Source organism: Eschscholzia californica, unplaced genomic scaffold (assembly GCF_041429995.1).
Source record: "Eschscholzia californica isolate CP2 unplaced genomic scaffold, dmEscCali1.0.p SCAF_2, whole genome shotgun sequence".
NCBI classification, from domain to species: Eukaryota; Viridiplantae; Streptophyta; class Magnoliopsida; order Ranunculales; family Papaveraceae; genus Eschscholzia; species Eschscholzia californica.
The window spans coordinates 3,311,879-3,326,115 of NW_028238309.1; the positions used below are offsets into that span (position 1 = coordinate 3,311,879).

At 38.3% G+C, this 14,237-nt stretch overlaps 1 protein-coding gene across 1 annotated transcript; it reads right to left on the reverse strand.

The window, feature by feature from the left end:
* Positions 1–13,006: 13,006 nt before the first annotated feature.
* On the reverse strand, positions 13,007–13,716 carry LOC147555317 (uncharacterized). Its single transcript, XM_086663971.1, has 3 exons — positions 13,548–13,716; positions 13,397–13,456; positions 13,007–13,336 (listed from the first exon to the last, which is right to left on the reverse strand). The coding sequence occupies exons 1-3, from the start codon at positions 13,657–13,659 to the stop codon at positions 13,197–13,199; spliced, it is 312 nt and encodes a 103-aa protein (XP_086520097.1). The 5' UTR covers positions 13,660–13,716; the 3' UTR covers positions 13,007–13,196.
* Positions 13,717–14,237: the final 521 nt, after the last annotated feature.

Here is a 14,237-nt window from a genome sequence, read left to right on the forward strand (position 1 = left end):
ACTGTATACGCTTTTCTTATTTTCTTAATGTAGCATGATTATTGTAATACGTTTGATTTATCTAAATTTCAACATATATATTTTTTCTTAATGTAAAAGAATTTGTTACAAGATTGTTGATTTATCTTCACATTAATATTTTGTACCGAATTTGCTTAATTTCACCAAATTTTTTGTTAAGTCTGCACGGGCTATACCCCTAGTCATATAAAGTGGGAATATATGTAAATTTGATTACTCTGGAATGATTAATGATATATTTTGAGAGTTAAACAATGTGTGTGTGACGTAAGCCTTAGCAGTTAGATATTGTCCCCGCTTTTAGAACCCCAAGTCCAAGCCAACATGTACGGGGTTTTTGTTGTTAGCGAAGGCTTCAGAAGCTCACCCAAAAGGCCTTGCTACTTACCAAATTTGGGCGTACACATATAGTCCAGATTTCGACACTCTTGCGAGCGATGTGGGACTATCACAGAGAGAGATAAAACGAGAACATCACAATAAGAAAAGAAAAACAGGGGAAATTTATTAGGGCCTAGAAAGGCAAAACTAAAGACACAACCATAAATTTGACAACAACAAGTTGATCAAATTCTTATTGATATATATTATTATATTTCCATTGGTTTGTGAGTTGCTGGTTTGTGAGTTGCTGGTTTCTTAGCAACATACCCTCATGCAGAGGTAACTTCCATCATAGTATGCCCATTGGCAGCATGGGCAAGCTTCATTCCAATCATCATCAAAACAAACAAGTAAAAAGAGATTAAGTTAGTCAACATTAGTAATTAACTTATTAGTTTTCTAAATCAATCTCCTCAACAGTAATTTTAAGCAATATTACCTTGAGGGTAAAGCACATTCTTAGCTGCTGGTACGGCCTTATCGAGGTTAGCTGCCGGTACACGAGCAGCTTCTGTCATTGGAACAAGAACTGTGAACAAAAGTAGCACCATTATTGGAACCATAGCAATCTTCATCATCACCTTCTTCTTCTTCTTCTTCTTCTTCTTCTTTGTTTTCTCTGAAATTCTTTCTGAATGAATGGAACTCTTCAAAATCATCATATTTATAGCCATTTCCAAACCCGACCATGGAGGATGGAGTAGTCATTTTTATTAGGAAACAATATCCCACTGATCTCACAAGATCGGTGAATTCATTAAAATTGGAAAGAGAATCAACTCTTTCCAATGACGCCCAATATGGCTAGAATTTTTTAGATAAGTTTCTTTTTTGCTTGTACACATTTATGTAAAGTTTCCTAAGTATTGTATATCATTTCAACTATAAATACAGATAAAGGTTCTCAGTTTCCTATCACCGAAACCATTCAGTCATCTTTGTTATGATATACAGAGCTATTAACACTCCAACGAGTTATTAGTCGATCCTTCCCGGTAGTCTCTTGTCGGTATCCTTGAATTTTTTTCGGTATTCTTTGTTGTCCCGATTCCAAATCGGTTCTCCTCACTGTTATGGGCATCTCTTCTTGGTGTTTACTCTTCTCGGATTTCTTTATCAACATGAATCCCATAGTACCACATACACCTGGTTCTTTGTCAATTGGTTCCTCGCTCTCAATCCCTCATCTCATCTCAATGATTTGCTTGAAGCTGACATCGGATAACTACCTCTTATGGAAGCCTCATATTCTCTCACTCTTGGATAGTCAACATCTTTTGCATCATCTTGATGGTTCTATTTCTCCCCCTCCACTTACTGTTCAACAACAGGATGGGTCGTTTGCTGTAAATCCAACATATGAATCTTGGAAAAGTATGGACAAGCTAGTTTACACTATTATTTATAGCTCTTCATCTTCTGAAGTCATGACAGAAATCATGGGTCTCACTCGATCTTCTAATGTCTGGGATCAGTTAACTATGGTTTATGCAAATTCTGGTGTCACACGGGTACTTCAACTAAAGGAGGAAATTAGGTCACTTTGTCGTGGTAACTCTACCATTTCGGATTATGCTCGAAGATTTAGGGTACTTCTCGAATCTTTGGCAGCAGTAGGTGCACCTATAGGAGATGACGAAAACGTATTTTGGTTCCTTAAGGGGTTAGGTTCTGACTACAAGTTTTTTGCCTCATCGGTTCTAACTAAACCTCCTTTGCCGACTTTTTGTGATCTTCTTCAGATGGTGCTATCACACGATGTTATTACCAAGTCTTTTGATACCACGATTGCTCCTCATGAGGGAGCTTATTATTCTTCTTCGTTTAGACCCCCTCCATGCCGAAGCGATAATCATCAAGATATTGGAAATCGACCAATATGTCAATGGTGTAAGAAGATTGGCCATACAGCTGATCGTTGTTTCAAGTTAACAAAGCAAAATAGAGGTCGTCCTAATGACAATCGCAACTCTAACCGAGGGGCTTCATCAAATCGTGTCAGTGCTTCTTCTCCTACTCATAACCATGATGCTCACACGGTTGTGGACTCTCACAATGACGATGTTACTGCTGCCCTCACTGCTATGACTATAACAGATCCTCATGACCCTTCTTGGTATGCTGATAGTGGGGCCTCCACTCACATGCCCTCCTCTTCTGGTATTTTTTCTAGTTTAGTTCCGTATCATGGTAATCGTCATGTTATTATAGGTGATGGTTCCCCATTGCCTATTTTTCAAAAGGGTTCTCTCACTCTTCATACTTCTCATGGTCGTCTAACTTTATCGAATGCTATTCTTGTCCCTCAATTAAAAAATAACTTGTTATCTATTAGTCGTATCACTGATGACTTAGATTGTCTTCTCACTTTTTTAAACATGGTTTCACCAATTTTCAGGAGAACGGAAGGATTCTAGCAACCGGAAGTAGGCATGAAAACTTATACTCCCTCGATCAACCTCAGTCTGTCCTTTTCTCCTCTACTACGGCGTCTCTTAAAGCTCCTCCAGATATTTGGCATTATCATCTTAGTCACGTTTCATCCAAAGTTTTAGATTTACTAAATAAGAATAGTTTAGTTGAATTTTCTACTAGTCAGGCGCCACCATCTTGTACGTCTTGTCTTATGAGCAAAAGTCATCGCACTCATTTCGATTTAAATCATAAACGAGCAGATTCCCCCTTATTTTTAGTTCATATTGATTTATGGGGACCCTTTCCCGTTGTCTCTTCATCTGGTTTTAAGTATTGTGTTTTGTTTGTTGATGACTTTAGTAGATTTTCGTGGTTATTTCCTCTTCGTATGAAGTATGATTTTTATTCCGTCTTTCTTATTTTTAAAAACTTAGTAGAAAACTACTTCACAACTGAACTAAAAGTTTTGCAAATGGATGGAGGAGTTGAATTTCAAAGTTCCGAGTTTTTATCTCTTTTGACGCAACGTGGAATTGAAAAACATATTTCATGTCCTTATACTCCTTCTCAGAATGCCCGCATCGAGCGTAAGCATCGCCACGTAACCGAGACGGGATTGAGTCTTCTTTTTCATAGTGGTGTTCCTAGTAGTTATTGGGTCGAAGCATTTCAAACTGCCACCTACCTCATCAACCACATGCCTACTCCAGTGCTTAATGACTCCTCTCCGTATTCCGTACTCTATGGTCAGGTACCCTCTTATTTTATGCTTCGGTCTTTCGGTTGTCTTTTGTTTTCCTTATTATGACCTTATGCTCCCAACAAATTATCTCCTCGTAGTATGCTTTGTGTTTTTGTAGGGTACAATCTTCATTACAAAGGATTCAAGTGTCTTGATCGTACAACTAATCACATCTATATCTCTCGTCACGTCGTCTTTGATGAATCAATTTTTCCCTTCAAGGTCTCCACTATATCCTCTTCCTCTGAGGATTTCGTAACTTTCCTTGATCCTTCTTCTTCTTGTAGTTCATCTATGTCTTCATCCTCGGCCCTTCCTTCTTCTCCAATACCATCGACAGACTCACACTCATCTCGCGTAAACTGTTTAACTGACTCATTTTCTTTGGCTTTGCGTCAGTCCCCTTCCTTGTCTCTCCCACCTCAGCCTCCCCGCTTATCTCGGACCTTTCGGGATCCTCTCTCTCTCTCTCTCCTGTCTTGCTTTCCACGGATGCACCTGTATCTGACTCCTCCTTTGATTCCATCACTGATGGATCTACTCTTCCTGCTTCATCACCCTCTTCTCCATCATCCCCAGTCATTATTTCACCTATGGATAGTCCTAGCACTGTTCGGTCCTCAAGGCTTTCGTCCCTTGGCAGAGATTATGGCGGCTAGGACACCCATTGGGACACCTTCTTCCTCGCCAAGGTATCTGCTTTCCCCTCGGGGCCCTAATATTTTTGGATTATCTGCCTCAGCTTTTTTTGCAGCTCTCTCTGTTATTAAGGACCCTTGTAGTTACAAGACTGCTTCTGTATCTCCTCATTGGCGTAATGCTATAAATGAGGAAATGGATGCCTTACATAAACAAAATACATGGTCTCTTGTCCCACGACATCCTTTCATGAATGTTGTTGGCTCCAAATGGGTTTTTCGTACTAAGTTGAAACTAGATGGCTCCGTCGATCGTTATAAGGCTAGATTGGTTGCTCAAGGCTTCAATCAACAACCGGGATTGGATTTTGATGAAACTTTAAGTCCCGTTGTGAAGCCTACTACAATTCAGATTTTATTGTCTATGGCAGTGGCAAGTAATTGGGATATGTTACAGTTAGCTAGCAAAAATGCCTTCTTGAATGGAGATCTTCGGGAGGAGGTTTTTATGGCTCAACCACCATGTTTTGAACATCCTTCTAAATCTGATTATGTGTGTCATCTGAATAAGGCGCTTTATGGCCTCAAACAAGCTCCCCATGCATGGTATGAGTGGTTTAGCACCTTTCTTCTTACTTATGGCTTTGTGGTAAGCAAACCAGACAATTCTCTCTTTATTCTTTCAACATATTCTGGTAATATTTTTCTTCTATTATATGTGGATGATATTATCCTAACTGGTGCGAATTCAAAAGTTATTACTGCTATTGTTGACAAGTTGAGTATGGAGTTTAAGATGAAGAATTTGGGGGTCTTCATTACTTTCTTGGGATTGAGGCCACACCTACTACTAAGGGTCTTATACTCACTCAGTTCAAGTATGCCTCTGATATACTCTCTACTCTTAATTTGGAAGGGGTTAAGCCTTCATCGACTCCTATGGTCGCCGGTCAGCATCTCTCAAGTGAAGGAGTTTTGTTATCTGATCCTACTCTCTATCGCAAGATCGTTGGCTCTCAGTACCTCACTGTGACTAGACCAGATTTGGCTTACTCTTATAATGTTGCCTGTCAGTTTATGCACGCTCCGACTGTTGATCACTTTCAGGCTGTCAAACACATTCTTCGTTATGTGAAAGGCACACTTCATCTAGGCTTACATATTAATCGAGACTCTGCCTGTGAAAAGCTATTCGCTTATGCTGATTCTGATTGGGCTGGATGCCCCGACACTCGCCGCTCTACCACAGGTTTCTCTATCTTTTTTGAGTTCAAATTTAATTACATGGAGTGCCAGAAAGCAACCAACAGTGTCTCGATCCAGTTCTGAGGCAGAATACCGTGCCTTAGCTACTGTTGCTGCTGATCTCACATGGATTATTTTTATTCTTCAAGAACTTGGAGTTAATTTGTCTCAACCAGCTTTAATCTATTGTGATAATAAGAGTGCAATTTTAATGACTTCGAATCCAGTGTTTCATGGGTACACAAAATACATTGAGTTAGGTTATCACTTTGTGCGTGAGAAGGTGGCTACTGGCTCCTTACATGTCAAGTTCATTCCATCTCACTCTCAACTTGCCGATATTCTCACTAAAAGTTTGTCCCGGCTGCGATTTTTTGAATTGTGTCCCAAATTGAACCTTCGACTTCACCCGACGTTCAATTTGTGGGAGGGTATTAGGAAACAAGATCCCACCGATCTTACAAGATCGGTGGATTCATTAAAATTGGAAAGAGAATCAACTCCTTCCAATGATGCCCAATATGGCTCGAATTTTTTAGAGAAGTTTCTTTTTTTTTGCTTGTACACATTTATGTAAAGTTTCCTAAGTATTGTATATCATTTCAACTATAAATACAGAAAGGTTCTCGGTTTTCTATCACCGAAACCATTCAGTCATCTTTGTTAATTTCTAACAGTGAGTTTGGTCAATTTTTTCAATTCTCTTTTGTCTTCGAGGTGACTCCAAAACGAGTAGGTTCATTGAATAGGAGAACTCCATCAGTCAAGTTTTAGCATTATTTGTACCAAAGATCAAAAGGTAATGAACATAATACTAATAACGAAAAAGGCTGCTGGATTTTTTTTCTCATCTATCCAATTTGCATCACTCTATCTCTCAATGAATATGGTGGTGAGATTGAGAATGGAAGTGCAAATCCTTGGTACCTTTGAAGTAGGGTGCGTCTAAAGGCGCCTCCCACAATTGCTATAGGGGTCTGCCTCCCAAAAGTGTTCAACCATAGTCAAATCCCGACAACTGTAGTCGCCTCCCTTCAGACTGACTAGTTCGAGGGTTTCTTCATCTCACAATGTAAGGGTTTGTTCCTTCTTGCTTCCTTCCTCTAGGGTTTATTCATCCCCAAATATGAGGTTTCTTCTTTGTTGGTTTAGAGCAACTCCTGTGTGGGTCGGGCTGAGGTCAAAATTTTGGCCTCAGCCTCTCAATCCAACCACAGTCGGTTGGGGCGGAGCCCCAACCGACTCCTTCAGTCGCCCCTAACATTAGTGGCGACTAAAGGGTCCCCAACATGACTGTGGGGGATGATCTGGGCCGTTGGATTATCCAACCGCCAGATCTTTTTTTTTTTTTTGTAAATTAAAAATAACTTAAAAATTAAAACCAACATTAATAATAAAAATGTATATTAATACAAACCGACTTTTACATTAATAATCCAACGATCAAAACATATTACTAATAATCCAACGATCCAAAATACATTACTAATAAATTTAACGACCAAAATCTATTCATTGTCATCGTTAGATATCGTATTCCATAAGTGTTCAACAAGATCTGCCTATTACGATCTATTGTTTGGCGACCCGAAACAGAACCAACATGACGAGAACGTTTTCGTGTAACGTTCTTTTCCATTTCTTCTAACATTCTATAATCATCATCATCTCTTTGTCGAGCCCATTCATCTTCTTCAAGCATCAAATTTAATAAAGTAAAATTGATATTCATGGGATTCAAAGGATCCATGGTAGAGATAAAAGACGATGGAGTTTGTACAGAAAGAAGAAGATGAAGTTAGATGAGTTTGTAGAGAAAAAAGAAGATGAAGTTTGATGAGTTTGTAGAGAATGGGAGATGTATTTATAGAGAAACATGAGATATTTAATATGGTGGTTGGATGGTTAGAAAAGAGGGAAATTCAAATTTCAAATTCAAATTTTCGGCCTCTAGGGAGGCTGAGGCTGGAGCTGAATTTTTTAGGCAGGCTGAGCTGAGGCTGAAAATTTTGGGTGAAAAAGTGGTTTTTTCGGCCTAAGACAGAATGGGACTGGAGTTGCTCTTATTCATCTCCAAATCTAAGATTTCTTCTTTGCTGGTTTATTCAATTCCAAATCTAGGGTTTCTTCGTCTCACAAAAGTCTTCCTTTCAAGTTCAGCTTCAGTTTTGTCTAGGTAAGTCAAATCTTCTACTAAAATTATGTCCTTTTGTGTAATTATATTTAATCTTTTTGATGGATTACTGGATTTTGTGTTGGTTTAATCTTTGTTGGTTGACTTTCAAATTGAAAATTGGGAGGCGCCTATTGAGGCTCCCTTAAAGTACTTGGTTACTTTGTCTTTAGCAAGCCAATAATCCGCCAAATCCGGGACCAATTTACAGGTTAGAATATTAATTTTGTTCGCTAAAACAAATAAAACTATACCTAAACACGTATGTAACTAAAACAAACAAAAAGAGGACTTTGATGGTTGGACATAGAAAACGAAAGAGAAATAACTAAACTTAAACTATTAACTAAAGACTTATTGGGAGACTTAAGGTTTTCTCCTAAGTATGAGAGAGGTTGGGGATTCGGGAATCCATCGAGAAGACCCTGCCTTAGCCTAGAGGCACTAAGTATGGTCGGACCTTTCTTTTGTTCTTCATTTTTTCTATTTTTCTGTCTCCCTAAATCTTTAATAAGTCCTCAAATCCTAGCCATTATCGTTCTTCTCTTGCTCAAGGAAGAAGATGAAGTGTAAGGACAAAGTTACAACACTTAATTTCAATTTTCCTCCCGAGAAGACTACTTTTCTATTACTCCTTTGTTCCTTTTGACTTCTTCAAGCCATTTTAGTTTTTATTTTGACCTCATTTAGTTCTAACTTGACCAATGAAATCTTTAGCTTGACCCATGGACTCTATAACTTGACCAAAGAGTGCAAAATGATAATTTTCTTAACTTGCTCATTTCTTTTACTTTTCATCTCTAGTCTTCACTAAGTGATCATCACGCGCCCAATACTCCATAAGCCCTCTTAAACTCTCCTTCGATACTCCTAAGTGAAAAATGATCACAATGCACTTGGTGCTCTTTTATCTCTTCTTGCTTCCTTTTTTGCTTCTTAGACTCTAAATGCTTCTCCTTGGATTTTCTTATGCTATCTCGACTCTTCTAGGGTCTTCTTAGCCCATTTCCTTGCCTAGCTCCCTTTATCGCACATGTCATGGATATAGACATAACTAATTAGAGATCAAGCATAAAATGGACTAACTCATTCATTTAAGTGACTTAAATGTGATGTTTTCACATCATATCAAATCAGATTTGTGCGTAGTCCGACTTAAGAAAATTGATCAAGTACATAAATTCCAAAATAACTTGGACATACTTAGATTGAGACACTAGGTCCTTGGTTCTTCATCAGTTAAGAATTGAGACCATATAGTGTTGAAACCGATGTAGAGTTTTCTTCAAAAGTTTCTCAACATATTGTTTTTGGATAAGATATATCTATACCCTGATTGTAGAATATTAATACAAAAATAACATCAACAACACCTTGATATTTTGTATGAAAGTTCGAAACCAAAAAGACTTGTTCGTTTCATTCACAATGTCAACACCTATGCCCACGATAAACATATCAATTATTGGAATCGGAGTCAATTTTGGCTCGACCCGACTCGTCAAACTCAGAAACGAAATGCGCCATTGCGTTCGTCTCGTCGGGCTCTTCAACTTAGAGCAAAGAATCACTCAAATCCGATTCCGGATGAATGAGATATTCAAATTTAAAGATTAGACGAAAATCGGTTAAGTTAGGGACTAAAACGTCAAAAGGGACAAGTTAATTTGGGGGGCATTTGAGCGAAGAGAACGCGTTCAGATCTGGACGGTCAGCGTTCCTTCCGCGGGATTGCGCCAGATCGAACGGTTTCGCATCAAGGCGGTTCGGGATAGTTTCTGGCACGAACCAGAAGTGTTGGATCCTTGCGGATCCAACGACCCGCGTTCACCCCGCGTCGGGACACAAGTGCCATTTCGCTAGATCCAAATCTGACGGTAGTCTATGTACTCTGTTAGGACGACTTCGGGTTGGATCAAACTCCATCCAACGGTGGACGTTTTGGCCACGTTTTCTAGTCAAATCGGACGCTCCAAATTGTAGTCGAATTTTCCAGTTATTTAACCAACTCTTCTCAAAGAGTTGTGTCCCAAAAACTAAGGGTTTTGTCCCCAAAACTCAAGAGATGTGTCCCAAACTAATGTGCCTACTCGATTCCTAAATAAACCACCTAAACCCACTTCATTTTTCACATTCAATTCATTCTCTTCTTCTCTTCACTTCCAACAATTAGTATTCTGTGTGTCTAGAATACGGATTGGGAAGTAATTCTAGTATATCTAGAAAAAAGAAGAAAGAAGTTTCGAGTGAATTTTTAAGGCTTCTAGAAGATCATCCGCACAAGTCCAAGAGCTCATAATATTTACGAAGGTTCGTCCGCTTTCAGAATATAGAAGTACCATCTTAAAATTTTGAAAGGAAAGTCGTTGTATCCCGAAGGCATACACCCTAACGTTTGGTACTATTACGGGGGTGTAAAGTGTCTTAAGGAAAGAGACCTTATTCTCGCCTCGACTCCATTACTCTCGTCTATCTCGGTTAATCCGAAAGAAGGAATATTGATAAATCATTATTCTCTAATAGTTAATCTCTCTATAAGTTAGAGAAAGGAAACTCTGTCTAAATCAAGCCAAGACAGAGAGAAATCGACTTATCGATTGATAACCAGAGGAACAACAATCTTAAGACATTTTATTACGATTATTTCTCTGGTTATAAGAAATTGATTTGGTTTATTTTCTTTGTGTTTCAGAAAAATGGCAAGAACAAGAACCACTCTACGAGTTATTCCGCCTAACACCACGAATGGGGAAAACCCGGATAAGTTCAAGGGAACTGACTTCAACCGATGGAAGTTGAAGATGATGTTCTACCTAACGACATTGGGTCTAGTTAAATACTTAACCGAAGAGAGGCCCACCCATGCAGAAATAGAGGATGAGGCGCAACGTACCGCTGAAATAGATGCATGGAAACAAGAAGACTTCTTGTGCAAGAATTATATCCTGAACAGAATAGACGACGGACTCTATAATCTATATTCTATTATAGAAACGTCTAAGAAACCGTGGGAGACCCTTATCAATAAGTATAAAACTGAAAAGGCGGGTGTCAAAATTTTTATCGTAAGACGATTTTTGGACTACAAGATGACTGATTCAAAACCAGTTATGGCCCAAGTCCAAGAACTGCATAGTCTCCTACAGGAACTATAGGCGGTGAACATGATAAAGAATGAACATTTCCATGTCCGAGCTCTGATTGAAAAATTAACCACGGGGTGGAAAGACTTCAAAAATTATCTCCGCCACAAGAATAAGAATATGAGTCTTGAAGATCTCATCCTAAAGCTTCGAATTGAAGAGGGCAGTCACATCGCCGAGAAGAACTCTGAAAATCTCTCTAATGTGAACGTCGTAGAGACCGGTCCAAGTAAGAATATGAAGCGTAAGCATCCGTCTAAAGACGGAGGAAAGCCGAAGAAAAAGACCAAGTTCGGCCAATGTTACAACTGTGACAAACGGGGCCATCTGGCTAAGGATTGTCGTTCCAAAACCGGCAAACAATATAAGAAGGCAAATGACCAAGTCTCGCTAGTAGAAGAAACCAAAACTCAAAATCTATGTGATATGATTACTGAAGCCGAAGAAGTGTCTGAAAAACTTTAGAACTTGAACCTCTGTGCAGTGGTATCTGAAGTTAACCTGGTTAACAACCAGAGAGAGTGGTGGGTCGACACCGGAGCAACTCGTCACATTTGTGGTGAGAAAAGCCTTTTCTCTTCTTATAAAGAAGTAGTCGAAGGAGAGAATTTGTTCATGGGAAATGACTCAACCACCAAATCAAAGGAAAGGGGAAGATCGTGCTGAAATTCACTGTGGAAAAGGAAGTGACTTTGAATGATGTATTCCATGCTCCTGACATCCGAAAGAATCTGGTTTCTGGTTCTCTTCTAAGCAAAAATGGGTTCAAACTAGTCTTTGAGTCAAACAATTCGTCCTGTCTAAGAATGGGATGTATGTTGGGAAGGATACTTATGTGGGGGGTTATTTAAATTAAATTTAACCTCTGTAACGCCGAAGGCATCTATTATTAATAATATTAATAATTCCGTTTATATTGCCGAGTCTTCTAATATTTGACACGAAAGACTAGGACATGTGAATAATAAGTCATTAAAGAAATTAATGAACTTGTAGTTGATTCTGAAAGTCGAAATTGACACAAAACGAACATGCCAAACATGTGTAGAGTCAAAAATGACTAAGACATCGTTCAAATCAATAGAGCAAAACACAGAACCTCTAGACTTATTTCACAGTGATCTCTGTGACTTAAAGATGGTTCAAACCAGAGGTGGTAAAAAGTACTTCATCACCTTTATCGATGACTCCACTTAGTTTTGTTATGTTTACTTACTAGGGAGTAAAGACGAAGCAATCGAAAATTCGAGCTTTATAAAACAGAAGTAGAAAATCAACTTAATAAAAAGATTAAGGCCTTGAGAAGCGATCGAGGAGGAGAATATGAATCTCCTTTCGCCGAGATATGTGTGAAGAATGACATAGTTCATCAAACAACGGCTCCTTATACCTCATAGGAAAACAGGTAAAATTCCATATGAACTATGGAAAGGAAAGATGCCATCCTTTAAATACACGAAAGTGTGGGGGTGCCTAGCGAAGGTATTAGTTCCTCCTCCTAAACGGGTCAAGATAGGACCTAAGGAAAGAGACCTTATCGATTATTCTCTAATAGTCTATCTCTCTATAAGCTAGAGAAAAGAAACTCTGTCTAAATCAAGTCAAGACAGCAAGAAATCGACTTATCGATTGATAACCAGAAGAACAACATCATTAACATAAACAAATAATTACATACTTGTTATAACCGAGAAACTTAAAGTAAACGCGTCTATTGTTCACATCATTAGTGCATGTTTTAGCAATCAGAGACTAACACTTCATCAAATTTCTCAAGTTATTGTTAAGGCGCTAGCTTCAAACCATATAATTTTGTTTTACTAATTTGCATACCTTGTGTTCGTTATCTAGACCAACATATTCTTGTGGTTGATCCATACATATTTATTTTCCAGCTCACCATTGGAGAACGTGGTTTTAACATCTATTTGATGAACATTCAAATCATGGATAGAAGTAATGTTGTTTGAGGGTGACCGGCCGGTGACTTTCGTTAGAGAAGACGAGAGGTGGAGAGAGAGAGAGAGAGAGAGGAAGTGGAGGAGAGAAATAATGAAATGGAGAAGAGAACGAGAGATGAGGCCAATTTAAATGTTTAAAGATTTTTTTAGAATTAATTTCATTGTGACCCCCAACATAATTTCTGGAAAAAGTTAAAAGTGTTTAGTCCTTGGGCTAGATCGAACTGCAGAACACTTATGGAGCCAAAACACTGAGTTTGTCACAAATTCGGAGTCCAACCAAATTAACCATTAATTAAAACATTTGCATTACGAATGATAAAATAACACATGCATAAACTCTGTATACATGCATAGGTGGTTTATTTAGACGGATAATTGGGTAAATACATTTTAAGTTTAGAATTGACACTGTGTAAGTATTTTAAAATACACTTAATATCATTAAATACAACATTTAGCCGCTGGTACGGCCTAGTCGAGGTTGGCTGCTGGTACGGCCTTGTCGAGGTTTGCAGCTGGTACGGCCTTGTCGAGGTTTGAAGCTGGTACGGCCTTGTCGAGGTTGGCGGCAGGTACGGCCCTGTCTAGGTTAGCTGCTGGTACACCATTCCCTAGGTTAGCTGCTGGTACACCATTCATTATATCATCAACTATAATGAATCAAAAATTACCTTGAGGATAATATAAACTCTTAATAGATGAATCAGTGTTATCTGCTGGAACTGCCTTATCTGCATCACTTACAAAATTTAATTATCAATATTTCAAACCGCAAACCGCATTCTAAACAATCTCATCAATAATAGGAATTATTGAACTTACCTGGTTGAGAAAAAAAATGCAAGTCTGGTACTACACGAGCTGGTTCTATCATGGGGACAAGAACTGTGAATAAAAGTAGCACCATTACTGGAATCATAGCAATTTTCATCATCTTCTTTCTTGTTTCCCTTTTTTTTTGTGTACCTTTCTTCTTTCTTTCTCCCAAAATATGAATGAATAAAACTCTTGACTGTCATCGTATTTATAGCAATTCTTTTATATAAGTATTATTATTATTATCCGTCAAACATGACGAATTAGTATGCATTATATGCCTATATGGCGGCTAACATTTTACGTCGGCCACTAGAACACACGCGTTGTTGATTTCTTTCTCGGTTTCTAGATCTCTTTCCTCTCAGAATAATATTATTATCCGTAGAAGAGTACAGTCATTCTTGACGGTGATCTTTGGTCAATTTTTTCGATTCTATATTGTTAGTGACATCAACTATTTGATGGAATTATTCCAGCAATCAAGTTGTAGTTCTTTATTCGAAATAAGAAAGAACTGGGTGGAGAGAAAAATGGATATAATAATGAAAATCTAAAATGCTTTTTGTGTTTATTTTTGTCTCTTGATTTTGATGGTCTGAATTAAATTAATCATTAGATCAAATAGATCCAAGTGGTTGATGGTGTTGACATAAACTCGAAAATCTTAGAGGTCAAAGGTTCAATTTCCAGAGG

Coding starts and splice junctions, on each gene's coding strand:
- LOC147555317 (XM_086663971.1), bottom strand. CDS start 13,659: ATGATGAAAATTGCTATGATTCCAGTAATGGTGCTACTTTTATTCACA. Junction 13,457..13,547: donor GCATTTTTTTTCTCAACCAG/GTAAGTTCAATA, acceptor TAAGTGATGCAG/ATAAGGCAGTTCCAGCAGAT. Junction 13,337..13,396: donor GAGTTTATATTATCCTCAAG/GTAATTTTTGAT, acceptor CAGCTAACCTAG/GGAATGGTGTACCAGCAGCT.